Source organism: Xiphias gladius, chromosome 3, assembly GCF_016859285.1.
Source record: "Xiphias gladius isolate SHS-SW01 ecotype Sanya breed wild chromosome 3, ASM1685928v1, whole genome shotgun sequence".
NCBI lineage: Eukaryota > Metazoa > Chordata > Actinopteri > Istiophoriformes > Xiphiidae > Xiphias > Xiphias gladius.
Window position 1 is genome coordinate 10,537,324 of NC_053402.1, and position 27,761 is coordinate 10,565,084.

General features: G+C 44.0%; 2 protein-coding genes, 1 long non-coding RNA gene and 2 other non-coding genes across 8 annotated transcripts; 3 read left to right on the plus strand and 2 right to left on the minus strand.

Annotated features, from left to right (window-relative positions):
- Positions 1 to 1,600: 1,600 nt before the first annotated feature.
- LOC120788173 (sphingosine kinase 1) lies at positions 1,601 to 15,056 on the minus strand. Its single transcript, XM_040123730.1, has 5 exons — positions 14,630 to 15,056; positions 7,849 to 7,998; positions 5,020 to 5,114; positions 4,494 to 4,609; positions 1,601 to 2,831 (listed from the first exon to the last, which is right to left on the minus strand). Exons 1-5 carry the CDS (start codon positions 15,054 to 15,056, stop codon positions 1,922 to 1,924), a joined length of 1,698 nt encoding a protein of 565 aa, XP_039979664.1. The 3' UTR covers positions 1,601 to 1,921.
- A 1,105-nt stretch (positions 15,057 to 16,161) lies between these two features.
- LOC120786786 lies at positions 16,162 to 17,921 on the plus strand. Of its 2 annotated transcripts, XR_005706761.1 has the most exons (6): positions 16,162 to 16,284; positions 16,598 to 16,705; positions 16,891 to 16,954; positions 17,142 to 17,203; positions 17,382 to 17,432; positions 17,675 to 17,921. It is a non-coding gene; the product is annotated as an uncharacterized LOC120786786 (long non-coding RNA). The 2 variants fall into 2 exon arrangements; XR_005706760.1 differs by having other exon boundaries at positions 17,382 to 17,921.
- On the plus strand, positions 16,994 to 17,068 carry LOC120788508. Its single transcript, XR_005707247.1, has one exon. It is a non-coding gene; the product is annotated as a small nucleolar RNA SNORD49 (small nucleolar RNA).
- Positions 17,236 to 17,305, plus strand: LOC120788507. Its single transcript, XR_005707246.1, has one exon. It is a non-coding gene; the product is annotated as a small nucleolar RNA R38 (small nucleolar RNA).
- LOC120786765 (fas-binding factor 1 homolog) lies at positions 17,497 to 27,462 on the minus strand. Of its 3 annotated transcripts, XM_040122395.1 has the most exons (31): positions 26,986 to 27,462; positions 26,768 to 26,798; positions 26,299 to 26,346; positions 26,145 to 26,190; positions 25,986 to 26,055; positions 25,839 to 25,889; positions 25,595 to 25,736; positions 25,385 to 25,468; positions 24,779 to 24,922; positions 24,553 to 24,685; positions 24,153 to 24,307; positions 23,977 to 24,070; positions 23,390 to 23,851; positions 23,230 to 23,295; positions 23,068 to 23,138; positions 22,380 to 22,559; positions 22,220 to 22,257; positions 22,084 to 22,131; positions 21,844 to 21,975; positions 21,581 to 21,681; positions 21,222 to 21,428; positions 20,676 to 20,783; positions 20,243 to 20,382; positions 20,002 to 20,120; positions 19,733 to 19,855; positions 19,449 to 19,625; positions 19,010 to 19,186; positions 18,788 to 18,925; positions 18,609 to 18,708; positions 18,363 to 18,493; positions 17,497 to 17,707 (listed from the first exon to the last, which is right to left on the minus strand). In XM_040122395.1, the coding sequence occupies exons 1-31, from the start codon at positions 26,986 to 26,988 to the stop codon at positions 17,597 to 17,599; spliced, it is 3,630 nt and encodes a 1,209-aa protein (XP_039978329.1). In that variant the 5' UTR covers positions 26,989 to 27,462; the 3' UTR covers positions 17,497 to 17,596. The 3 variants fall into 3 exon arrangements, with proteins under 3 accessions (XP_039978329.1, XP_039978348.1, XP_039978340.1); XM_040122414.1 differs by lacking the exon at positions 22,380 to 22,559; XM_040122406.1 differs by lacking the exon at positions 22,380 to 22,559 and having other exon boundaries at positions 22,220 to 22,260.
- Between the last annotated feature and the right edge of the window lie 299 nt (positions 27,463 to 27,761).

The window sequence follows — 27,761 nt, forward strand, 5'->3', positions numbered from 1 at the left end:
AAATACATTAGACTCCTTTCAGTGGAAGCCAATCACTCATGTTTCCTTCACAAGCTTCTGAAGAAGCAGCAGGAAAATAATGTGCACGGTCACTGCATTGACTATTGCAGTCAGGGCGACAGTGATTATTCATCAAAACCTTGAAAGCTGATAATCAGCATTTCTTTTAACTCCAAGAGCTTCTCAACATTCTATTGTTCATTTTCAGCGAAAGAGGTGATGTCGTTTTTAGCGGCTGCACCAGCATTCAGACAGTGTGACCTCCATTACCCTGTTGACATTCTGTTTTTTTTCTAATTAAAGAATAGGATTTGTTTTTAAGGTTGGCAAAGACAGCTCACTATCTAAGTGATGATTTTCAGCTGATGCATACCTGTGGGTGCAACAGTTCTGATGCTGTCATCGTGACCTGAAATAAACTGGTGTGTGTGAGAGTGTGTGAGTGTGTGTGTGTGTGTGTGTGTGTGTGTGTGTGTGTGTGTGTGTGTGTGAGAGAGAGAGAGGGAGAGAGAGAGGAAAGGGGCACTGATGATAATGCTAACACTTGCACTCTCCTCTGCTCCACTACACTAATGCTCATCACCACAGCAGCACCAACAGCCAGCGAAAAGGCCACACAGCGGAGCAGAGCACTTGAGTCCCTCCAACTCACATTGACCGCATGCGTCTCAATATGCAACGCTGACTGACCCGGTGTGACACCCTGCTCTCTCCGCTTCAGTGTGCTTCAACCAGTCTAATATGTGTTTGAAACTGACTTAAAAGCATTCATGAGAGTAAAAAAACCCTCTCCAGTTCTTTTTTGCACGCTTTTGCAGATGTAAAGCTGAACATAAAGGACACATTAGGTGCTGATGGCTCATTAACCGAGGGAGGGACAGAGAGTACAATCTTAAGATGGCAAGAGGAGAGGGGATCATATGCACGGTATCAGACCATGCCCCTCCCCCTCACTAAGTGCTGCGGAGATGCAAGGGAATGAGTGTGTATGTGAGGATCTGTGCATAAGAGGAGGGGGGATGGGGAAAAGAAAGTGAGGGTGTATGTATTTGTCTGTGAGTGGAGGCGGTTCCTACAGTTTGATGATGGCTGCAGATCAAGCAGGGTAAGAGAGCGGACAGGACAGGAAATGGATCGGCCGTTGGTGGAGGTGTAAGCTCAGGTGGCTAGGTTTCTGTCTGCCTCTACAGCACTTCATGAGGAAGTTTATACACACAGAAAGAAGGGGGGGGGGTGTTAAATTTACCAGGTGCTTATGCTTAGCATGACTAGATCTAGTATTGTTCGACTTTTTTATAAAAACTATGCAAAGATTAAAGATTTGTCAACATCAAATCCCCAGGGGATTTATATCTCCTCAGTAAGAAAGCTCCTCTTTACCAAGCTGAGGGGGAGGTGATGCTGTTAGAGCGTTTGCTCAAGAGGGAGACTGGTGGCCTGGCGTAGTAGAGTGGGACAGGGGGTGTGGTTTCTCCAGGAGCCTCCCAGGATGGGAAAGTGTGCTTCTCTTCACGTGTGTCATGCTTATGAGGTCCGACAGCAGGGTGCACAATGCACTCCTCAGTCACAGCACCGTGCCACTATGTCCCACAGCTCCTCATGCCCAAACTCACACTTACACATACTTGAGTGCACACTCATACATAAAGATCTCTCTCTTATGCACAAACACACACACAGTCCTTCTCTCTTCCTCTCAGCTGGTACCAGCCAGCAGCAAGAACAACCACCCATGGCTTTGACCCTGAATCAAACATTGATAGGACAAGTTGTTTCTGTAGAAAAATAGAAGAATTTCCAGAGGCTGATAAAATGTCTTTGGCACTTCTAAAAACACAGCATATATAAAGGAATCAAGACTGAGTATAAAAGGCCAAACTAGAAAGCTCTACAACCAGAAAAAGATTAAGATAATCCAGGTTCATCCATATATGAGTCTGGCCAGTCCTGGGTGGATTTGCGCCTGGACAGGCCCGTATTCCACCATCTCTCCGTCCACAGTTATCATGCCTTGACGAGAGATAGGCTCCAGGCGCAGGGCCTTCACCTTCTCGTAGACCAGGTAGGGGCAGCCACAAGCCAAGTGGGCACCTTTCTCCATGGCGAGGAAAAGGCGCAGGAGGGCAGGACGGGAGATTCCTGCTGTCACATAGAACAGGTGAATCAGCCCGTCGTCTGCCATCGCACCGGGGACGGTCCACAGGTCCTCAGCAAGGTGGGACTGGTATATAGCCAGCACCAAGACAAAATCCTCCTCATTGACTACTGTCCAGCTCTCTGGGACTGGCTGGTCCAGGCCTGGAAGAAGAGAGTCCACCAGTGCTATGGTCTTGCCATCACTCTGGGTCTCAGGTCTCTTGGCGGTGATAGCGTTGTTGGAGGATTTGGTGAGGGTGTTGTGGTTGGAATTTGTGCTGTTGTGATTGTGGCGAGAGTTCTGATTTGGAGAGGGGTCGGGGATGAGCGGACAGGGAAGGGAGGAGCAGAGTGAGGGGTGCTGTGGTGTTGAAGGAGGGTGGTTAGCCTTGATGCTCCCTTTTGGAAGTTTTGGCGCCTCCTTAACAGGCAGATACGCTAACTTGCCCTGATAGACTCTGAGGGTGGCCAGACGCACCAGGGTGCCCATCAGGAAGCGGATGGCTCCGACATGGCGGTACTTCTCGCTCTCGATGTCAACATCTGCCACGAAGCCCCAGGCCAGGGATAGGAAGGAGAAGAGGCGCTGCTGAGAGGCCAAGTGGATTGACACCAGGTCCAAGGAGCCAACCAGACCTTTACACAGCATGAAGCCACAGCTCAATAGTAGCTCTTCGTTCCATGCAGGAGGCGACCTGCGGGAGTGTTACACAAATCAAATCAATGCTGTTCTTAGGCACAGCAGCACTTTGAGCTTAATGCTGACACCACCATGCTAACATACTCACAATCATTGCTAACATGTTGATGTTATAATTATAGGTACAATGTTTACCATGTTCACCATCTTAGTTTAGTGTGTTAGCGTGCTAACATTTGCAATACATTTGCTAAGTAGCACTAAACACAAAGTAGAGCTGACACTGATGGGAATGTCATTAGTTCTGCAGGTATTCACACATAAACTACAGATTAAAATGCTGACATGATGGTGGTGCTAGATGAAAAGTTACTATCTGAACAAAATTCAATGGCGATCTGTCAAATAATTGTCGAGACTAATCTTGACTACAGATGTCAACTTCTCTAAATGACTTTAGCCACAGTAGCATTTTTAGCCCTGCTAGCATGGCTAGACATATACTATTTCAACATTATACCTAACTGAATCTATCTCTGACAACTAGGTTTGGCTCAGAATTTGGGGGTTTGGGCCCAATGATATGCAGTTTATTTGCTGTAACTCACAGCTACACATTATGACTTTTTAAAAGTCCAATAAGTTCTTTTAAATTTTTTTTAGGGGGGGCACCAACATGTATGAAATAGTGACCAAAATGTGGCCCCATTAAGACTACATGTTAACTAATAGTAACTTCCAAGCCATTTCCAAGCTGCTGCTCTGCACTGCTAAAATCCTGATTTTATAACCGCGACATCATCTGACAAAATCACCATGCACATAAATTAAAGACAATGACTGTGCTGTGATTTTGGCCATATTTACCAGTAAAATGATCACTAAGAGGGAACGTTAGAAGCATATTCATGTCTGTGTCAGCTGACGTGTTGTCAATTGAATGAGATGGATAGAGAGGTGTGCCTGCAGAGGGATAGCTAGACCTGGCACTTGCAGGACAATATTGAAAGTAGCTAAGGTTTGTCCAAAATGATTTGTCGCTAGGTGCTTCTGTGAAAAAAAGTTGCCAAAGGGGGTGTGAAAAGTTGGTAAATCTAGCTATAGAGTCGCTAAGTTGGCAAAACTGCCTGTAAATGCCCCCCCTGGTGACTTATTAGAATACTGGTCACACCAATTCATTTTAGCCAGCTGACCAATGGTGTAACTCCATCACTCACTCACTGACAGTCAGTCAGTCAGTCAGTTCAGGACATTCGCATTTATAGGGCTGGCCCCGCTGTTGCTGTCCTGCCAAAAACTGGCATAAAAATATGCTCAACTCAGTTTTTGCACAACTCAAAAACTGAAAGTTTATACAACTGTTCAATATACACCTAAGTATAAAATCGGTAAAAAAAACGGGGCTGGTTCCAGAGTAGTAATCTGGACTATAATCATTCATAATGTGCGAGTTTCTAAACCCATTACATCATTCCTTTGAGAGTTATCAGCAGCCTGAGATGAACTCCTGCTACTCACTGCTGCTCAGCGAAGCAGCGCCGGTGTGCTCCACTGTCTCTGCTACCTCCTGAGGAATGATGTACCCAGTCAGCCTTTGGCATAATTACACAGAAAGGAGATAATTCGTTCTTTTTTGGGGCTACAGAAGATTCTTCTTTTCTCTTCTTTTGCACTGTTAGTCCATGCATTTAAATGACTCATTAATGGACTGACTCACTGTGAGTAGTGGTGGACAGAGGCAGCCAGGGCATTGCCTGAGCCACCTGGTAGAATACCCAAAGGGGTCTGGATGGCCTCTTGCCAGTCCTCTCGCTCCATCAGACCATTTATCACCTTAGTGAACAAGAACAAATAGAAAACTAGAATCAGACGTGGTCTTAAATAGAAAGTAGTGTCAATGTATGAGAAAAAGTTGTGATAAAATGTGTTTCATAGGTAGCTACAGCTTTTCTGTGTCAAGTATGGCAAAGCCAGGGAACACGAAACCACTCTGGCTTAAGATTTATACATTCATAACAGTACAGCGCTGAGCAGAAAAGCATCCACACAATGGCTTTTTAGGTATTAGAATCACAGTAACAGAGCTCTTATGTCATGTTCTAGTACAAATTAAATTTTAACAGGCCTATTCTGAAAGTGCTAATAATAGAAACAGGGGTTTGAGGTTTATATCACTTCCATCTGCGATTGATTGACAGTTGTGTCACCATGAAACAGAAATAGGTCGGGTAAAGTCAAAGCACCTCAAAGAGCAGCCCATCTCCAGACATGATAACCAGGGCGTCCCACTGTGACAGGTCTGCCTTCCTCACCAGCTCCCGTGCATGGTTCTGGTGCTCTGAAGGACACAAAGAGATGAGATGAGAAAAATAAAAAGAGGAAAAACAGAAAAAATGTGGCAAAGTGGAGGACAAACAGACAAAATATAATCAAGGGCAAGGGCAGAGAAAGAGACACGCTCCCCTCATCCCCAGCCTCTGGGGTAGGATCAAGGAGATTAGGCAGAAAAGAGATTCAATTTCCCCTTATCAGGCCAGACATATCACATTAACCCATCCAGTGGCTACTCAGAAGCTCCAAGGCAGCTTAGCTGGCCTGCAAACATCTGTGACCGACAAATATGTGCATGTGTGTATGTGCATTCAGTGTTCAGTATGTGTGTGCACGAGTGCTGGTTAATGCGCTGGGCGGAGGACTGAGCTATTTGTTCAGCCTAGTTTTATTGGAAGCGGGGGTCTCTGTGGGCTCCTCGTGCCAGCATTAAAGTCTACAGTTCTACCAACCCAGACTCCCCAGTGTAGTGGTGTGTGTGTGTGTGTGTGTGTGTGTGTGTGTGTGTGTGTGTGTGTGTGTGTGTGTGTGTGTGTGTGTGTGTGTGTGTGTGTGTGTGTGTGTGTGTGTGGAAAAGAGACAGCTTGAGAGAGAGTGAGAGGCAGGCGGGCAGAAAGAATTTAGTGAGTATTGATGCACTGCCATCACGAAGGAAATATTTTACCACTCCAGCTAAGGTATTGATCGAGGACAGAACTGAAATAAAAACAACCTTCCTCTCCTTTCACTTTGCTCTATCTCTACCTGTACCCCCCTTTAAACTCTCCTGGGACTCTCTCTCCCAGAGGTGCCCCCCATGTTGCTGCTGTTTGTTTGCTGTGCGCTGGGGAGGCTGGAGGCACTGATGCACTGCTGTGTTGACAGACAGAGGCCGAGGGGGTAACTGCGCTGCACAGCTGACTCAGCGCTTTGAGCCTGACGGGGCTCAGGCTGCTACTTTACTTCCCGGCCACTTCCTTATTCGATGGGTCACCGCCAAATACAAACACGAACATCAGCCTAAACCTGAAGACAGGGGCGACTCATGGTTTTCATATAGTCCAGTCGTTATGTTCACCGTCAATTTGTTGTTTCGTCTTTGAGCTGCACAGATGAGCTGCAGTAAAGAAAAAAAAAAAAAAGTTGTTTCACTCTAAATGCAGCATTTTCCTCCTCATGTCAAACTCTATTGCCTTCTTCTGAGTTTAACGAGGGTGAAGAAAAAGGCTTGGTACACTGGATGCTTCATACACTATGTAAAAGGTACATGCTGACACAAGAGGCGCATCCGTTGGTGCCTGTCTTTCCTTGGGCAAAGGTTATGTGATACATTCGTCAAGGAGCTGTGCGCTGGGCCAATGTTGTGCCAGTTAATTCGCTGATAGTCACCTCTGCCTGGCTACCGTACCCGACCTCTGAAGGCCCCTCAGCGACACATGCTCTTCCCCTTCCTTTCTTTTCCGCTCCATTCTTCTTCGGCCTGGGTCAACGTCAATAATCTGTCTTTTTTCATCACCATCCAGCTGCTGACCTTCTTTTAAATCCCAGGAGTCCGCGCAAAGGGCCAGCATGCGCATCAACCCTCCTTCTCAAATAAACAAACACACACAGACACAGTTTCTCCCCTTTTCCTCTCCCTTTGCCGTTATACTCCATCTCTCTGTTGAGCTGTATCAGAGATGCAGCTGATGTACTGCCAAGCTCCGGCTAGAAGAGACAATTTACTATTCTCACCTGTCAAACTGTTGATCCTGTAAAATAGATTTGGGGCTGGAGTAGAGGGTGGGTGAAAAATAGAGCTCGAAGGATAAATGATGCACTGTGCGTTGAACTTTAGGCATTAATGCCTTTCCTTGTTCCCCCAGCAGCTCCTTGGTATTCAGAGCAGTCACTTGGAGTTCAGAGCCTCTGATTACCGCAACCAACAGATGACACCGGTTAAGGTCACAAAAAGCCATCAGCAACTCAGGGAGAATGTGAAGCAGCTGGGGTGACTTATGAGAATTTAATGTGTATCAGTGTGCGTGCGCTTGAGCACCTGCGGATGTTAGTGTGTGTGTGTGTGTGTGTGTGTGTGTGTGTGTGTGTGTGTGTGTGTGTGTGTGTGTGTGTGTGTGTGAGCATGTGTGCACATGCTTGTGTTTGCTGTGAACACGTGGCCTGTGATTTTGTGATTACACAAATAATGCATAACAACTGCAAAGAGTACAATTGCTGCCAAGATGAAAGTTTGTTCGTACTGTGGTTATGCCAAATTACGTGTGTGTGCATGTGTGTGCGCGTAACTGGCACAATGACCTCGTTCTTACAGTGATCGTACGCATGTATGGACTACTGGGTACGCATAAGAAGGCGCACAGGTCTGGTATGAAGTACATTTCATATACCTTAATAAAATAGCACCTTTCACCTATTTCTTGTTGGAAAGTCAATTAAATAACTACAAAGAGAAGCAAAATGACCATAAATGACATCACTGAGTCATTTTTGTGTGTCTGAGAGTTCTGGTTCACCTGCAAAACGTAACTATAAATATTTTGCATCTCTTTCAGTCTGGGGGTCTTGCTCCTATATAGGAGGGTGGGGGCCCTTTGAATCTCTGTGCCCAGGAGCACATAGTCTCATTATCTGTCCATGATCCTACCGTGATGGGGCTGAAAGTTTAATCCCCTCAGCCGCATGTCATGTCAGCTCGACCTTGAGAAGAGGTTTATCTAAATGCATGAACAGCAAAGGTCTGTATGTGTACAAATGTTACTAACCTGTGAGGACGAGTGTGTAGGGAACAGCGGCCTCAGTGAGCATGCCCTGTACGTGGCCAGTGAAGAGCTGCAGAGCCTGGCCTCGCCCACTGTGAGGGTTCACCAGTATCATGACCCGGCAAGGCCGGCGCACCAGCGTATACGCCACACCTGAGATGGGGGGGGGCATGTGAGTCAAGGAAAGGATAGGAATGAAGCAAGAAGAGAAGAGTATGTCTTCTTATGCATGATCAAATATTTCAAAGAATGTATAAGGACAACCTTGTCCCTCCGGTTCTCTGTGGCACAGAAATGCACGATGAAAAAAAAACAAAAAAGAACATGAAACAGCAAAGTCATAGGCTGTGACAGCATTCAGACTGACGATGCTTAATGTTAATATGACGTCCTACTTTCTTCCAAGAGTGAGGGCTTACAAATCCTTCTGAGTTGGGTTCGTACCGATTATTAATAGCAGTTCTGTGACATCGTATTCATGTCCATGAGGAGAACCTCCTGTTGCTTCCGTTTCTCAGGGAGGGACAGTAATGGAGTGACTATACTTCATCACACTAAGGGTTGATAGGGCCTCAGCACCTTGCTCAAGCAGGCGAGTAAGCAAAGATCCATGTTTTTGCTTACTTACCCAGTTTCTAGCTGCCTTCATGCAGATTATAATTTTAAAGATTATTTATAAAAACTAAAGAGAGAATATTAACTACCACCTGCCAGCACCACTAAAGCTCACTAATTAAAACGTTATATTCCTTTTTTTTGTTTACAGGCAAAAACTGAGGTGTTAAAAATGACAATTTGCTGTTTTTTAGTGGTCGTGGGTGGGACTATTTCTTGTCTGGGACCAGTAAATTCCTGGAATCTTAACTGGGGGTCTAACAACAATTCAGAGACAAGAAATAGTTCAGCAGTTATCTTCCATAAAAATATCAAATTGACGTTTTTTTGCACTTTGGTTTTTGCAATGATTAAACAAATGAGATGCAATGTTTTAATTAGTGAGCTTTAGAGATGCTGGTAGGCATTATGTTTCTGTTCGACAGAGCCAGGTTAGGTGTCTCCCTCTATTTCCAGTTTTTATGCTAAGCTAAAATAAGCGTCTGGATGTAGCTTCATTTTTATTGTGCAGACAGGAGAGTGGTCTCAGTCTTCACATCTAGCTCTCGGCAAGGCAGCAAATAAGAGAATTTCTCACGATTGCTTTAAGGGAGAGGGGGAGAAAGGCATATTATTAAAAAATGTATAGATTATGTGATATGGGGGCGATTGTAGCTCAAGTGGCTAATTGGGGGTTGGATAAAACCTGCTAAATGGTTGTAAAGTATTGTAATGAAGATCAAATAATCTCATTGCTTCAGGAGGAACTTGGCCTTGAGTAATGACTAATTTTTTCACCCTTCTCATTCTTTTTTTATCCATCGTTATGTGGGAGAATCAGGTTTAAACACTTAATTGTTATACACTTGCTTGCTGCCATTAAAGGGATTCGTGGCTTTTTAAAAATTAATTCAGAGAAAAGCTTCCCCCTCTGGAGTCGGATTTTGCAGCAGATGCCCTTGACCTTTAAAGCAGACACAGACGCACCAGAGACCGTATCACATGAATCCGAAAGGACAAAAAACATTAAAACAAAAAACATTCCATTTTGGGTTGTTGAGGACAGAGACCTCAGTATCAATTTCCACCATAATTATTTGGCTGCAGTTGATGCTGACATAGGTATCAGGCAGACAAACATATCAGAAGCACAAAATGTGATGGATGGTTAAATTGAATGGGTAATTGAATAAGCGAATCAAGAGAGACACAGTAAGATTCCAGATGTGTTGTTTTGACTTTTGTCTGAGCTGTCTGAGTGGTTTTCTTCTTTAAAGTTTGGAGCCTCATTTCCCAGGACTGTGAACTGCGTTGCACTGCTGCTGTCGCTACCACCCTCTACTTCATTTGGGCCATGATTGGACACAGCGGAGGTACAAAAATATCTGATAGAAAGAGGTGTGAACCCACTGGTAAGAGCGAGGTGAGAGTGCGAAAACACACAGGCACATGCCAAACTCTGCCTCCATTCACCCACACAGGGTTACCATTGTTTTTTACTTGTATTAGAGCACAATGTGGCTTTCAGACACAAAAGCTACTCTCTACACTTCCAGAATATAGTGGAAACTGTCTTTTGACAGTGAAAGGGCTTTAAAATGAGATTTTGCACTCAAGTGTGCTGAGCTGAATAGCATACCCTTCATAAAGCCCACAGACGTCCTTGTAAAGGTCAAACCTGGAGTTGAAGTCCTTGCTGCTTAAAAACAAATCCTCCGGCAACTCTGACATTGGCATTCATGAAACCTGACACACACAGAACCAGATAAGGTGGAGAAACCAGACCTCTGAATCCCTGTCCACATCTCTGATTTTTCCAGCAATTCAAACAGAATAATGAATGTTGAAGTGGAGGGGAGTACGTATTAATTTGATTACATTAAATAACTGAGAAAGAGGGAATTCTGTTCCCTAACTCTTTGAACATATTCTAATTGAGAAACATAATCCCAATTTCAGGCATGATTTTACATACTGGTAGCATTAAAATAATGTAACGTGACCTAATGTAACAGCCAAACAAGACTAAGAGTCAACAGCCAATGCTAGTGGCTCTGTGAGACTTTTTCTAAGCTTTTCAACTTACCCAGCTTCCTATTTCCAGCTTCATCTATAATGATTATAACTTAAATAATTAGATATAAAACTAGACTCGCGAGCAAGTATAACAGGGTCCAAGCACCCTACCCAACTCTGAGACAAAGGCGCATCGTCCTGGACTGATCAGGAGGACAAGGCCATCATCGAGAAAACTAAAGTGAATAACTAGGTTGGGTCTGAGGATGGCATTTTAAGGGGAGAGCACAAATGTCTGACCTGCAGGGCAATTCATCCAACAGTTGTTGAGACATTTCACTTAAAACCACAAATGTCGATCTCATGGTGACATTAGAGGAAAGGTCAGGGGATCACCGAAGTCTCCAAGATACATCCTCTGGGGACCACGAATGTCTGTGCAAAATTTCATGACAATCCATCCAGCAGCTGTGGAGTTATTTCAGTCTGGACTAACCAACAAACATTGCCAAGTATCTCAGGAGTGCTCTTACCCATTTATCATTACTCTCTGAGTAGGGGTGATTATGAAATGCTGGAATGCTGATTACGCACAGTGAGTTGCCAGTTTGTTAAATTCACCCGACTAAAACAACTGTAGCTTAATATCACAGCCTTGCAATAAACCTTGTCTTTATTAAGTGACTGAGAGGTGTCTCTAATATTTAGTCTACTCATATTGATATAAATGGGCTAGACAAAATTTTATAATGAAATAAAATCCAACAGTGCCACAAACTACATCCTCCAAAATGACCATAAAGTTGAATCAAAACCTCTCTAACATAATTTACTAAAGGTTATAACCTTCCTGAAGGTAGGATTTACTGCAGAACTGTTTTAGTTTTAGCTAAGTATATAGCTGATAAACTGGCTAAGAAGTGTAAATTTTATGTGCAGAATTACACATTTTGTTCCAAGTTGTACACGGCCACCATTAAAAAGTAAAGGAAATCAAAATTGTTAATGATTATTCATTTTGCACAGGACTGGTACTTCTTATCAGTAGATAATGATGTTTTAGCATCAGTAGCGTGTTTGATATACTTTATATGCAGGTTATAAACTACCTAATGTTTGTACTTGAACATGCTGTAAGAAACAGTACACTTGGGCCATAGACTAAATGATCGGACGTCTTTTCAACTTTCTAACCAAAAAGATTTGATGAGCTGACCCAAGTCCCGTCTCCCGTTGCTCCTGGGCTGTGTCCGCGTGTGCACGTGCACGCAGCCCGTCTGTGTGTGACGGGAAGATAGATGCCGGGTGTGAGGGTGTTATGTGAAATCTGTCTGTGATGTGAAGTCAGATATCTGCGGGCACGATCTGCCCATCGCACCGGCAGGCAAACTTTCAACTGCAGTGTGCGTATTTCACAGTCACAAGTGGGTAAACACACATGCGGCCAGAGAGGAGACAGGCAGACTGGATGTGACAGTGTGTCAGCGGTAACAAGTGCTGAGCTGAGAGAGCAGAGTTATCGTCTCGTTGCCACAAGTGTATCACTATGCATAAAAATACTAAATAAAGATGCGAAATGCCTTCAGTATTACATATTGTAGCACAGGTGGGATTTGTTAAAACATCAAACCATTCAAGAAAACACTTGGAGCAGAAACAGATATGTGGGTAGTTCAGTGAAGGCCGTCTCAGTGAAACTGACACTATAACCAGACTGGACTGACTTGTTTGCAAACCAGCTGCATTCCAGGGTTGGGTGATTGTTTGCTGGATAGGAGGTGAGGAGGTCTACAGAGTTTAAACACTACTGCCCACTGAGGCATGACCAGGCTGGGTGGGGTGTTAGAGGGGGTGGGTGGGGGGGGTGTTGACAGGCCATCACAGCCGCTTGTCACGGTGCAGAAGACAAAGGCTCCGGAGGGACCGAGATGCTGGTCAGGGTGAGAGGTCGTCTGGTGACGCACTCAGCTCTCGTCCCCTTCACTGAAGAAGTAATGAGACCCCGGCACACATTTGCACATTTTGAGGGTGTACTGGTCGAGAGTAGAAGTTCTGGAAAAATCAAAACAGTATACAATGCTATCGCTGCATAAACAGAATCAAAAGAATGTAAAATGCCACAGCGTATAAATGCTAAACCTGTAACTGGCCTCCTATCAGCTGTTTGAATAGCAGGAAAGGATACATCCAGTAGCAACAAAGGCGGCAACTGGTAGGGAAAGTCAAAGCAAGTAACCATCATCTCATCCCTTTACATGCAATCTCACTGTGGAGCAGGGGAAATACTTTGGCAGACCATTAATCTGAGCAGGACTGTATTATAGCGTATTCACTTGATTATTTACGGCTCATTCATTCCAATGAGCCCGCAGTGAGAATAACAACCCAGTGAGACTATTTGTGCGACAGATTTCAACACACAAACTAAATTAGTAGAGTTACAACCTCATTGGAAACTTTACCCTCACATATTAAGTTTCACGTCTATACACTTCAAACTTTAGTGACAGTAATAGCTCGCTGCCTAAATGCCAATCTTGCACTGCAATTGCTCTTTTAATCCAACCGTCCTATCTGCAATGCCAGATGAGATGACACACAATTAACTTAGCTTAACTTAAATACACTATGAGGGATTAGTGAATCACATTGACTTTTATACACCCTCTGCAACAAGGCTGAAAAAGCAGTGATTCTGCTGCATCTATTAGCGTTACATTATTCATTTGAAAACATAATATATGCTGCTAAATGCTATAGTATTGGCTGGCATGGAGCTGGAATTCCAAAACAAGCTTATAAATTAATGATCACATCATCGCTGTGTTCAAAGGAAGTGAAGACGATCTGAAATTAGACACTAAGAACTGTTAGATGGCTGAGCTGGTTGATTAGTATGTGTGGTCTGAGAAGCTGTTTGAGCTCTTCGATGAGTCCAATGGGAGGACAGTGATGGGGGGGGCGGGCGCCCAGTTACCTTTTAGGTTACTATCTGCCTGCCTGGCATACAGGGCGGAAACCCAAAGTCCTGCTGGCTGCAGACCAGAGGGAGGCTAGATGTCCCTTGGCACACAGAGCCCAGTCGCTCCTCTGTGTTTGCAGTGTACACCTGGAGGCTAGCCTCATTCCTCGTCCCGCGACTAACCCTTGCCTCCATCTTTGGCAAACAACATTCCAAATTAGTCACTGACAACTCAAGTATCCGCTTCCTCTCTGAACTACTGTGGCTGGAGTTGGAGCTGCGGTACAGGATATTACCTGACCTGGCACGGTGGACTCTAGAATTTGTACCCTAATGATAAACAGAATGATTTTGGGACCCAAACAGCTTTTTCTCATCACCAGCAAGGAACACCTCTTCCTCCTAAATGAGTGATGGGGTAATTAGCCGCATAAACACCTCTCATATCAGATTCCTGTTGATATCTGTCTCACTGTATACCAGGATGGAGCGCAGAGAAGCTAATGAGACTGGAAGACAAAGGAACCTGAGGACAGTCTGCGTTTTAAACAGAGCGAGACATGATGAGACCTAATTAGGTGTAGCTGCTGCAGAGCGATTTTCCCGACTCTCAACGAGAAAAAGCTCAGTGGGAATTTACTAAGCAGGAAGGGTGAAGCCTGGGCAGCGGTTAACGCTCTCTGCTGACAGAGGATCTGTTGAAAATCTAACTCTTGAGGTGATGGGTCGTGCGAGTGTGCGTGCGATTTCACAGCAGGCTCCAGATCCAGGATCCTCACACACAGGGGCTGTCTGAATGAATGAGGCAGCTGTAATTGCTGGTGGCAGGTAGGCCACCTCTTACAGCAGGTAGAGCAGGTTACTGAGAGCAGGTACGATATATCTTCTCTGCCAAACCTCTTTTTGGCAACAGGAAGGAGTACTATAGTACCAAGTATCAGCCTACTTTCAATGGGGACCCTGAAAGTCTCACTGTACAGGACTTTTGTCATATACATATATATATATATATATAAACAAAGGTGAAATCAATGTGAGGACTTTTTGTATCCTACCTCATGGTATTTTTCATCTTCTCATCCAAATACTGTCTAATGGTCTGTTCTGCTTCTTACATACAGGCCTGCAGTTTATTTTAATATAAAGTTGTGAGTTACATTTAAATTCTCAGGCTTCAAAGTGATGTGACCCGTGCTCCCTCATAGTGCTCACCGTCTCTCCGGGGCGCCTGCAGCACCGAGGCATCTCTGATGGCACGAGCCCACCTCTCAGCCTCCTGGAGGTTGGCGAGCGGGTCCTGGACCAGCGCGACCCTGAAGCGCTGCTCCACTCTCTGCCGGGCCACCCCGGCGGTCATCCAGCGCCTCTTGAACGGGTAGAAATAGGCTGTAAAGTAGGCTCCGACGTCCGCGCTGTCCGGCCCTCTGTACGCCCGGCACCCGACACAGTCGGTCAAGTCAAAAACCACCTTAGTCCTGCCGGGTGACGAGGAGATCCTCTGGATGCTCAGGGTGCTCTCCGTCAAGCTCACCGAGTACCGGACCCGGTCGTTGAGCGTGTCGGTGAACTCCCCGTACAGCGCGCCCACGACCCCGTTCCGCTGGCAGGAAGGGTCCGGTTCAGATGCGTCTTTCTCCATCCCGGGCGGAGAGTGCGACGCGTCCCGCAGGCCGGTGTGCGGATGGCGGTGCGTTGCAGACTCTGATCCTACTACCAGTCCGCTGCGGGACCCTTTGAGCGTGATAACGGCAGCTTTCCCAGTCCAGAGTCTCTCCCTAGTGACTGAAAGGGGAATGGCAGTGATGGAGCCGGAGCTGTCCTGACACCGGCCGCTCCGCCTGAGGGACGAGGAAACACGGTCTGCCCTCTCTCCACAGTCTCATGGTGGAATTTGGCGAAACCAACTCATCTACGTTCTCACAGCTAAACTAGTTTATAAGTTTTATCTTAAGATGTAGCATCATTTGGCCAGAAAAAAAAGCCTTCCATCTTTTTTGTCTGCTCTTGCTGTCCGAATGAAAGTTACAGGATAGAAACCTGCTGCAGGGTCGCCAGTATGTTTTTACTTGAAAATAACAGTGATGAAGATGAGTCTAATTCTGATAACATTCAGATTTTTAAAATAAGTTTTTGTCCTTTTAGCTCAGGTTCCTCGGAAATAGTGACTTGAAAAAAAAATCCTCATTCTAGTTCCACTTTTCTGGAGCTGTTATAGAATGAAAACCATCTCAACCAGCTAAAAGATAAAAATGCTGCTTACACACTAATGCATTAGTAATAATAATAACAATAATAGAGCCATTCTGCCACCTAATGAGTACTTTTACATTTAATAATTTAAGTAGACTACATTTAATTCTGATACTTTTTTGCTACATAAGTAAAATTACGAATGCAGGACTTATACTTATAATGGGAGTATTTTTTTAAAGTGTAGTATTGTTACTACTATTTCAGTAAAAGATCTCAGTGCTTTTTGCTGCCCTTTTAGTTTTACCACATATTTGCAGTATTAATACGATAATGTCGTTTTTCATATCTTGTATATAAATACGTTAAGTCATTTTTACATTATTAAAGAGATTTATGATAGCCTATTGCATTTTTTGTGCACCACTATCAAATTAAACTGAATTGACAGGGGAAAAAAATCACTTTTACCGCACCCACTCGAGCACCACGTGGTGTGAGTGACGTTTACAATGCATAAAAACGTTTTCACGCGAGACTTCCAGTCTTCTTGAGCTCGCGGAGGGTATCGCGGAGGGACAGCATGGGAGCTCCCGACTCCAGTATGCAGTTTTCATGTGTTGCGATACATTTATGTCTCGATGTGGAGTCCGCTACAGAGCACCCGCCGTGAAGAGGTACTGACATGATGAGTGGTTAGGGAGACTTCAGTGTGTGCAAGTCTGGAGGTGGTTTCGAGTGAACTGTGCTAGGTGGCTAGCTGTTAGCTTGCCTTTTTAGCCAGGCAAACACGTGCGAGGAGAGCATGTCGGGGAGAAGTTATAAATTGGTTATTGAGTAGGCGATTAAGAAAAGTCAGAGCATGCGTTACATTAATTCGCACGTAGAGTAATATGTATAAGTTTATATGCCATTTTTTATTGTGATTTAATAGTGTCGGACGGCAACGTGGCCCCCCATCGCTAATGTTCTGATTTCTGTGACTTACAGATCTAACGCCTGACTGAATCCATGTAACTTTACAGGCAGCCTTGGAGGATTTGGACTGAGCCTCACGTCCCTACGAACAAAGGGCGATGTATTTCATCGCAATGAAAGGTAAAGCTGACCAGGAGAGATGTGGTTGCTGCTTTTACCAACTCTCTGCAGTGCATGTGATGAGTTTTGTTATCCCTGTCTGACAAAAATAAGTGTGGAAACCAATGGTATCTGACCTGCTGCAGACTGATGCTTAAAGCCACTTGCTGCTGATGGATTACCACTAATGAAATGTGTTCTTACAGATTTGCCGTTCTAATGTCCCACTTCCCAGTGGCTGCATGCAGGAAGAAGAGGCACAGAGAAAAGGTTTGTACTCGACTGATTAGTGATTTAAGCTGCCACTTGTTCAGTGATTGAAAACTGCTGCATAGGAAGTGCCGTCTGATGCGATAACTGACGATGGCAAGAGCTGTTCTGAGAAATGTCACTTTTTTCGTTTTGGTGTCTATGAGATGAACACTTAATGATCCAGATGTAAAATTTCACCCTACAGATGTAAGGGCAGCAAAGCAAGACTGTAGGAAGTCATGTGGGTCCTAAGATGACACAAACCAGGTAAATGTTTCACGACTGATACTCAATGTAAGTCAAGCCAGTGATGATACAAGTTATCCCTGTCTGAACTCAAGTGTGGAGTCATGGTAACCTGAGGCTTGACTGGAGATACAGAATGACAATAGTATTTGGCAATAGGAGTTTTGTGCCAAAACTAATTCTTTTTGTACCTTTCCAGGTGAAATCAGTAGGGAAACGGACACACAGCAGCTTGGGAGTGATCCGAAAGGTCTGACGCCACAGGAAAATAAAATGCCGTAGATTTATTTTGTATGCAAATTTAAAAACCCTTGTTTGATCCCAAAACATGTTTAATAAAACTGAAGATGATGTATAAAATTCAAGCCAAATGGCACATTCAAGTATTTAGCCATATTAAGAGTAACATGTATCCTATTGTAAGTGCCCAGCACGCAGTGGGCAGTCTGTGTTGAAAGATGATCTGTAGGATTTCTTCTTTAAATTTTCTAGAAAGATCTGCTCTTCTTGGAGGTATTCACGGTCCTGTGGGGAGGAAAAAGTGTGACTTATCTGGGATAGAAATTTGAAACACGTTTCCAAATGTTCAACGTTTACATCCACTGGTACATGGTGTCTTACCTCAAGTGTGTTAAAGTTGTTTGAAAGGCTGATGTGTAATTGTGAGTGAGCTACAACACTTAACTGTAATTTATAACCTGTTTTGACTTAATATTTACAATAAAAGCCTGTGCAGTAACTACCTGTGTTGATTTGATGTCATAAGGAATCATCTGTGCCGTTATCTCCTGTCAACTAGTTGCAATGGTTCCATTTGGATTTTAATTGATGCTACATTTAGTACACCAGCTAAAGTTTAAAAACACTGGGGCATGAGTTGATTTGATCAGACATCTTACATTTGAAACAAGCTCTGGCTGACTATTGCTTCTATGCTTAATACTACTGTGATAGAAAGTTTCCAACATACAGCTGGTACAGCAAAATATTTACCCAACGCATTTGTATAAGCTGTATCACTAATACTTGCAGTCCTACACCAAACAACTTTTGGAAGGTGTGCCATCTTGAGTGCAAGATGCACCAATCGAAACGATTGTGGGACTACTTTTGTTGGGAAAACAGTTACAAACCAGCATGGAGACATATAGTTAGTAGCAGTTATCCTTAAAGTGCTAACCTTTTCTGCAGTGTACTTCCACAGAGCCAGACTGGCCTGAAGCGCCATAGACTGAGTGTTGGCAAATGACGTAGGAGGGGGAATGTTTAGGGGCGATGCCAGCTCAGGGTTTGGCAACACGGAACCTGAGTCTACAGATTTAAAAAAAAAAAAAGCTTGTTACATTTTCCACACTGAATGGTTTGTACTTTTAACTGGTATTACACACTAGTTCTGTAAAATGATTCAAATCCAGAGTTAAGCCACCTGGTAAAATGGGGGGAATAATTTGTGGTAAAGTGGTGATGCGAGGGTCCTGCCTCATCCTCTCTGTCTCCTCCTGCAGATGACTTAACTGCATGCGCTCCTGTAACAAAAACAGCACTTAGATACTACTGTTCAGTTAGCCTATACAATCTGTGCTGTTCATATTACCTGACACATACCCGAAGGTTTCGTTGTTCTTGCTGCCTCAGCCGCTCTGTTTGGATGTGGATATTTCTGAGCCTTGCCTCGTGCTCCGCCTCCACACGTTTTGCCTCCTGTGACGCTCGTTCTCCTTCCTCGTACTTTTCTGCAGCAAGCTACAAGGGACACACCGTGGTGAAAAATCAAATATTACATTGTTTTCTCCAGCACTTGTAGAGGTCAGTGAGGTGTGATTTTACCTTGCTGAAGGCCTCCACCTCCTGGGCTCGTGTTTTGAGTTTCAGGGCTGTGCTGCTTATTCTTTCTTTTTCTCTGTCTAGTTCTTCTCTTAGTCTCTCCAAAGTTTCTCGCTCCTGTGCCACGGCCATCTCCTTCTGTTTTACCTCTGCGGTTCGAAGCTTTAGGTCAGCTTGTTCCTACAACAGAGACGGACAAATTCTTTTTGTACTTTGGGGTCCTGTGTGTCCCAAAGGGCTACACAAAATTTACTTTAGAAATACAGTATATTCTGTTACACTGAGTGATGTAAACAGAGTTGTAAGGAAGTACATGCTTTTTACCCAAACGTCTACTTGTGTAATGATTTATGAATTATTAGCCTTTCAAATAATAGTGTAGCAGATTAAAAAGAAAAAGAAAAAAAAAAGTCACCTCTCTTTTCTCCACTGTGAAACTCACCTGTGCCAGACTGATGATGGAGCCCTCCCTCTTCTCGATGAGACTGCTGACCTCTCGTTCAGCCCTCTCATGCCTCTGCTTCTCCTGGGCGTGGAAGTGGTGCCACTCAGCTGCCAGCTTCCTCCTCTCCTCGGCGCAATGCTGCATCACTGACTTCTGCTCCTCCAGTAATGTGCTCTGATGGAAACAGAGACAGGGAGGAGAGGTCAGGTGGAGACGCATTGGAATCAACATGGAGCTCTTGATCTACTATCTGCAGTGATGTGGATGATTGTCAGCCTCACCTTGGCTCTTTCCAACTCCTCTCTCTCCATGTTGATCTGCATGCTAAGGGAACGCCGCTCTTCCTCCAGGCCTCTTTGGGTAGACTCTGCCTTGGCCTGCTCTGCTGTCATCCTCCAGCGCTCCTGAGGCATACAAAGAGAAAGGCGCGTCTTCAGTCTTCGAGGGGTAGAGCATCAGTTTTAATTTCAGATGTTTCTATGTATGCTCTTGTGCTATACTGCTTGGTCTAGGCAAATAGTCTATTTTTAAGCTTTGTCTTTACTCTGACCTTCTCAAGCTGTCTCTGCTGCTCATTGAGCTGAGTGTCCATCCTGGAAATGATTTCCTTGAGATAAGCTCTCTCCTCCGCCATGGCTTTCTGCTGCTCAGCCAGACGGCCCTGCATTACTGAAAAGTACATTTGGATAATGACCTTAACCCACTTGCAGTTTGATACAACCATGGCCTTACACAACTTGTGTCTTGACCCATTTGTACAAAGTGTGTGCATGTGTAAGTGCATGAGGTACTTCGAAGCTGCTCATCTCTGTGCCGTGCCCCTTGCTCCAGGCCATGGGCCGTGTGTTCATGTGTGCTCTCCACCCGAGAAGAGAGTTCTCCGAGCCGAGAGGAGAACTGCTCCATCTGCTCAATCACCACCGTTAGAGATCTGGAAAGAGACAGCGGGAGATCGTGAGCAGATATTTGAAAAATCACTGAAATCCTGACCAAAACTGGCTGGTCAATCTTAAAAATGTATTTGTATACGGAAATACAGCAAAAAGAAAGAATAATTCCAGGCTCACTGTTAAACTAGAATAAAAACATTCTGCAGTTGTTTTCTCCTGCTACATTTATCATAGAAATGTCTGAATCTAGTACTTCATACAAAAACACAGAAAAGATACATGCTAAATATATAATTTTAAATGCGACTGGTATTGTCCTGTGATAATGACCTACCTGGTCTGAGATGTTGCGCTTGTAACTGCATCAATCTCCTCATCCTTTAACCTCTTTAGTCTCTGGATCTGGTCTTCATGGTCTTTCTTCATCTCTAAAATAGATTTCCTTGATGGCAAAAACGGACAAATACGACAATATATTGTAAACTTTAAAGTCTTTTATTTGTTATAAATTATAATATGCTCATTCTAGGGTTTGCAGAGTTATCTGGATACTTTGGTTAAGTAAGATCGAAAACAGATCTTTTGACATTGGTCCAAGCTCCAGCCTTGAGGGGATTCTGGGTATTGCACTGCTGGGATATCCAGATAATTCAGTATACCTGCCTCTTTAATCAGACTCCTGATGTTCAGAAGCAGTAAACTGCACTCAACTCTTATTTTGGTTTAATTTTGTTTTTAATTCTTTAGAATGTAGGTTTCCTTAATTCTGACCTTTGGTCAACAGCTGGGCTGTTAACTGTTGAATATATCTTGTAATACAGTAAAGGATGTTCTCCTATTGCTAATGCTATTGTCACAGAAAAGGCGTCCCAAGGTTTACCTCTGGAGGTCTCTGAGTCTCTCCACCTCACGATCTCTGTCCTGCTGAGCCTGCGCCAGTTTGCGCTGGTACTGACCCTGCAGCTCTGAGCGTTCCTGCTCAGCCGAACGTGTTACTGTGGCCAGGCGTTCTATTAGGTCTTCATACTCCTGCCGCGCTCGTATCTCCCTCTGGGCTGCTGATTCCTCGAGCAGCTTCACACGAGTCCTGGATGCGCAAAGGAATATTTACAGTATGTGTTAAGCATATAGACAGACATAAGCCACTCAAAGTGTAAGGAATTATGCATAATGTATGGAACACTTTAACTACGTGTGTGTGTGTGTGTGTGTGTGTGTGGCGGTCTAGGAATAAACTACTTGTGTGTATTCTCCATAAGCTCCATATCCTGTTTATGCCGCTCCTGGAAACTCTCTAGTAACATTTCACTCTGGTCTCGCTCCAGCTGCAAGGTCTTCACCTGGACAATAAAAGATGAAAGTTTCAGGCTGGGCAAGTACATGGAGGTAACAAAAGAAGTGAAGCTGGGGCAGTATTGAAGGTAATTTTTCCCTCCTAAACATACAGTGGCAATACAGCGGCAACACTTATCCCCGTCATCACCACATAAGCCTGCACATACCTGTCCCTCCAACTGGATTATGCGAGCCCGTAAATCTTGGTAATCTCCAGGTTGATGCTCTTTGTCTTTGGGTCTCTGCAGGACCCCAGTATCCACAACACCCCCTAGACCCAGCAACTGGGACTGCATCATCTTTAGTAGGAGAGTAAGTAAGTCAATAACAAACAGGCCATGAACGTGTTGTCATAGTTTGAATAAATCTGCGAGTAGAGGTACGTAAGTAGTTAAGTAGTTTCTTGCCTGCTGTTGTAGTAGCAGCTGCTGCAGACTGCCTGCTGAAAATGTCACCTATTCAGAAGATACAGAAGGAATTAAAAAGGCCTTATTAAATGATGTCCAAAATCATGACAACCATGTTACAGAAAAGCACCAATACCTGTTGCTGGACAGCAGTTGATGTGTCTTGCTGTGGAACTGCTGGGGAGAAAACAAACATGAGTAACAATCATGCTGATGACCTCAAATTGGTTATTATAGCAATAGTGAAACATACTACTATATCTAAAACTACTTCATATTTCCCTAAAATTACGTACACCTCATGGTGCCAGGCAGTGTAGTAGACATAGTGCTGGGCAATGGCAGCTGTAGCGGGGTTTCGGCCGAAGCTTTATTAGGCCCTCTTAGCTCCCTGGGTCCCTTACTGGACTGGGGCTGGGGCTGGCTAATGCTTGGAGCAGAGACTGGCAAGGGACCAGTAAAATGGGGAGGATAATCTGAGGGATGAGACAATCTAAGAGTTTTTGAAAGGTCTACTTTAGCATGGAGATCGGTAGGTGAGGAGGTTGTTAAGGTGGAGGGCAGGTAAGGCTGGGCAGTGGGTGTACACTCGGTATATATAGAAGGAGATTGCGGTGGAGTGGAGAGGCAAGTGGGAATGGTATCTGTACGAGAGGAGGAGTACATGATTTAGAAGAACATGAGTTCATGATTTGCTAAAGTAATGAGAATGACATAATACAAGGTAGGTATTAGATATGAGTCGGTAAGTGCACAGCATGCTGTGTAACATCTTTCATTTGTCAGAATGGCTAATTTTGTGAGAATGACAGGATGACTGACAGACTAAACAGAGTCAAAGTGAGGAAGGCTTCTACTGTGAATGCGCAGTGTTGCCCGGGAGGGACATGGCTGTTGTGCAATCGGAATTAATTATTTTAAAATAAAGTATAACTGAAAAGTAGTTATTTGGGTCACTCGCTGCGTGAATCGCTGTGTGAGTACCTTGCTTGGTGCCCTCCTCTCTGATAGGGGTGGAGTGAGCAGCAGGGCTAGGCTGTCCATGAAGTGTGTTACTGCGAAAAAAGAAAAAAAAGGAGAATGAAAAATAAATTCCAAAATAGTCACTTACGTGGCTTTACTGGATTTACACAACAGATATATTACCTAGTTTCTTTGACAGATGTAATTGTGTCTTCTCTGCCCATGGGAGCCTGTGAAGTGACTTGTTTACTGAAAACAAGAGCAGGTAATCATTCAGTACTGAGAAACAAACATCTTCTCTGTCTGTATTGTATTGTACTGCATTGTGTGGCTTCAATGGTACCTAACAAACGAGTCCAGATCCACTTCTTCTCCCAGGCCTAAAGAATCTTCCAGTTTGGACTTTTTTGCCTCAGAGTTTGAAGCTGACAGACCCTTCTTCCTGCTCAGTGCTCCTGCTAACCAGTCATCCTCCTCCTCTTGTTTTTTCTGGATTTTTGAAACCTCTGGCTTGGTTTGTTTGGCAATATTAACAGTTTGGGCTGGGGTCTCCGCTGCCATTTTTGCAGCAGATGTGGTATGACTACCAGTCAGGGAGGGCTTTCTCTCCAAAAAGGGGGAGGAGGGAGCCTTTGGAGACACTGTTGAAGTCTCGGTGTCTTTGGTCTCATCCTCTAGAAACGTATTATCGTCATTTGTCTTGAGGCCTAACCAGTCAGCGGAGTTACGGTGTCGAGTGGAGGTGACGGTGGTGGGTTTTGGTTTCTTTTCTGGGGTAAGGGCACTGACATCCTCGGTGGAAAATCTGATGATAACAAGAAAAAGTCAAAGCTGCCGTATCATGTGTCTATTTTGTGCAGTTCACCATGGCAGGCAAAAAGCCTACTGTAAAACATCAAGACAGGACTACACACACACACAAACACACACCTGACAGACTGTCTGCGGGACTGGCGCCCTTCAGGCATGGATCCCAAAGTGGGCTGATAGGACCCAAATTTGAGATCATCTTCTAAAACCGGTTCTGATAAATGTAAACAAAATTAGCTTTAATTATTTCATACTTTTAAAATGGTACTTGCTCACAGTTCGTGGAACTTTATTACCTTTCACACTGGTGGTCTTCTCCTGCTGCTGCTTCTCTTGAGACAGAGGCTGGTCCTTTCTCTCACCCGTGGGTGGTCGCTCCAGAAGATGAGGTGAAGTCAAACTCTCCAGAATCTCGTCCAGTCTAGTACGAGCTCTCTGAGGGGGCTCACTCCTGGGATTAAACACACCGAGGAAAAGGGGAGAACTATCTTTGCAAGAACAAGCAACGCAAAGGCAAAGCAAAGATTATGTTTTGTAAAAAGCCAATCATCTGAGAAAGAACAAGATCGGGTTCTGAGCAAAGTTTGTCTCTAGCTGCACCACAAAGCACTAAGGCAGTAATTATTTATCATTTGAGCACTATAAATAAGGACAACGAAAACAGCGAGACCGTAAAAGTTAAAACAGAGCTGTTACCTTTCCTTGTTGGACCAAAGCAGAGTCTCTTTTTTTGGGGGATAGTTTTTATCACTGTCAAATCCGAGGGCATCCATCAGGTCATCCTTACCATCATCGAATGTGAGATTGCCTGGTGTCTTTGCTGCTTTAGCTGATGAACAAAGAATAAACACACACATGTTCCGTGTTTGATGATTGCATGGAAAAATGGAAAGTCAAGAGTTTTGGAAATTGTAAGGCTCACATGTTTTACTCTTTAAGATTGGAGATGCTGAAGGAGACTGCATGGATTGTTCGGGTTTGGTCTGCTGCACGCTCGTTTTAGATTCGGGCTTGGTTTCATCTGGAAGCAAGTCATCAAGTAGGTCAGCCAGGGGGTCATCTATGTCTGCAGAGGAAATTAGTTTCTTTATTGGTTTTATAGTGTTTACGGACAGCATAATATTAGAAAGGCCTTTCAATAAAAGGCAGTGGGTTTAACAAGGCCTGTTGCATTGGATTACATTAGATGTTACAGGGGTACTTAAAAAGTGAAAAAGTGAATAACTCAATTAAATGTATATGGAAATACATTGTATGGACAGTTATTTTTCTCCTGTTCAAACTCATAGATGCCCACTGAAACTACCCACTGATAATATTCAGCTACAAGTAAAAGACCTAACACATATATTGTAGCTTTAATGTTTTGTGTCCGAACAAGACCTTCATCATCACCACCACAGTCTGAATTAATGAAGCAGTTTTCAGAAAACAAACCGAAGCTATCAGTATGCAGCACTTTTGCTCTCCTGTTGAGTTATATAAAGCCCAGCATCAGAGATGGGATGGGAGACAGAGGCTCACTCACCAGAGAAGGTGAACTTCCTATAGGTACGCGCTGTAGACATAGAGGGCGCGGAGTTTGGCTTCTTCCCTCCTGTGCTGGGTTCATCTGAGTGAAGAGGGGGAGACACAGCTCTCTCTAAGTGCTGCTAATAATGGAAACTTCAAAGCCGCTAATAATGTGAAGCCAATAATGAGAAAATAATTTATGCAAGCACACTCTGCTCTGAATTACCTGCTCCCTCTAGTTTTACACTTTTGTCTAACGCAGTAGAGTCTTTCTTTGGCCCTTCATTACCAAACGGCTTTGTTTGTGCAGGAGCTGAACTAGGCTTTTTCTTTGATGCAAAAAGGTCTGCATCCAAATCATCCATGTCCTGTAGGAGAGAAAAACAATAAGCATTGTAGGTGAACCTGTGACCACGAATAGACAAACAACAAAACTGAACTTTGTCTCTGCTTCATTTATAATGACCTACCTTCACGGTCTTCAGTATGTCATTGGGATCTGCTGCTGAGACATCCGAATCCTTGGAAAGAATGAAAATAAGAACAAAGAGGTGGATATAATAACCGTTAAATAAAATAGAGTATATGTGTCCAGACTCACACCTTTGTCTACATACCTCACTGTCCCCACCATCCTTCTTTACCTCCTCTGCTAGCATACTGAAGATGTTATCAGTGGCAGAGGAGCTGGAGTAGAAAAATTAATGTGACTCGTAAACAGGAAGAGTAATCCTTTATAAATCGGTATTGTTTTACTGACTCTAACTACAATTTACCGATTCAAGGGCCCACTGCGAGTTGCTCTCCCCCTTACTGAATGTTCTGTTAAGAGAAAATATTATAATAACACATGGAACTGTCACAATGATAGCACCATTATGATAATGATGATACTGTTTGGTTCAAAACTGCAAAACTGTGCTCACTTACTTTTATCATCAAATAAGTTGTCAAGCAAATCGTCATCTCCGAATGAACCTTCGGAAAAACCGTGAGGTAAAACACTTTAATGGAAGCTTGAAACTCCGTAACCTATTTTTTCTTAAAGTTACCTTGTTTTTTTATGTACAAATACTACATTTTGCGTATACTGCTAAGAGCTCTGAAGTGTCATCCTGTTATTCTGTATTACTAGTGCTTTGTGGCATTGCTGTTATGTAGTTCTTGGTTGTAAAATGCATTTCTGTTTCTCTGCTGCTTCTGTTTGCTCTGTATATGTAACATTGCTATACTGTTTCTGCATCCCGGTTGGGCGGGGGGTCCTCCAAATAAACTGAAGATCTAAGGGCACAGGGTGCCATATACAGATTGTAAAGTTAGGTTCATTCGTGCAGAGCTAAAATAATACAGTAAGCAAAACTGTGGTGTTCTGATTTCAAGTGACACAGGGGGAACTTACTTTTGGATGGTTTTCCCTTCGGCTTTGCAGCCTGTAAATTACACCGAAATATGGTGAGTTATTTTGCAGCTAAAATGGATTAACCTGGTGCGACACCTGGGTCCAAGGCAAAGAGCAAATCAACTATACACACACAAAACTTGCGTTTAGCTTTTTCGAAATTCTTTCTAACTCCGACAAGTCATGGAAATGTTGACAATGACTTCGGTCTGACTCACCATGTTGAATCTCTGCTGGTAATGCGGAACGTGAGAGCGGCTAGCTAGCTGACGCTAGCTAAATCTGATTACGCGCCTCCCGTCTCCATTGGTAACCGCTCCGCTGCACCGGCGAGAGTTCACGAGAAGGACACAACACGCGACCGTAGTAAGTTAATATGGCTACACTATGGTGTCGTTTTCGTGCTTTCGTATGCTCGTGTTTTGCGTTAGTCGTCGCGACGCTTAGCATTTTGACATTGGCCAGTTGACTTAAAGTAACGGTAAAATGAATCGCACCGCCACAACGAGCCACATCTGTTTAAGGTTGCACGTTGGCCATATTGCATACCTAAGTCAATTCAGTCTTCTAACACGTACGTTATGACTGACAGTAAATCCAACTAAACATAAGGTAAACGGTAAACCACTAGTTTCTGAGCGATTTACTGCAGCAATACCACAACCGTACCAACCGGCGAAACGTACGTTTCCTGCTTACAGTTGGCGGTGCATTGTGGGTAGAGTAGTTTTTTTTTTTTTAGCGTACCCTTTAGGGAAACGTCTAAGAGAAGGTGATTTATTTTGGACTGGGTTTAAATGATCAGTTTGCTTGTTTTGGACTTCCTTTAATATCTTTCCCTGCTTGCCAACTTTTTGAAATCTACCAAACTGGTTTACCACCAGGTGGCATCAGAGCAGAGAAAAAATAGTCAAAGGACAACATTTCCAGCAAAACTGAAGAGCTGAATAATTCATCCCATGTAGCCCATGTTTAATTCAGTCAGGTCTAGGCC

Excerpts from the sequence above, each read along its gene's own strand:
- LOC120786765 (XM_040122395.1), bottom strand. Across the intron at positions 24,308-24,552 it reads CTTTGGTCCAACAAGGAAAG|GAGTGAGCCCCCTCAGAGAG; the intron begins GTAACAGCTCTG and ends GTTTAATCCCAG. Across the intron at positions 19,626-19,732 it reads AGGAGTTGGAAAGAGCCAAG|AGCACATTACTGGAGGAGCA; the intron begins GTGAGGCTGACA and ends TGTTTCCATCAG.
- LOC120788173 (XM_040123730.1), bottom strand. The coding sequence starts at position 15,056 with ATGGAGAAAGACGCATCTGAACCGGACCCTTCCTGCCAGCGGAACGGG. Across the intron at positions 5,115-7,848 it reads CTACACACTCGTCCTCACAG|AGCACCAGAACCATGCACGG; the intron begins GTTAGTAACATT and ends TGTGTCCTTCAG. Across the intron at positions 2,832-4,493 it reads TCTGTCCACCACTACTCACA|GTCGCCTCCTGCATGGAACG; the intron begins GTGAGTCAGTCC and ends ACACTCCCGCAG.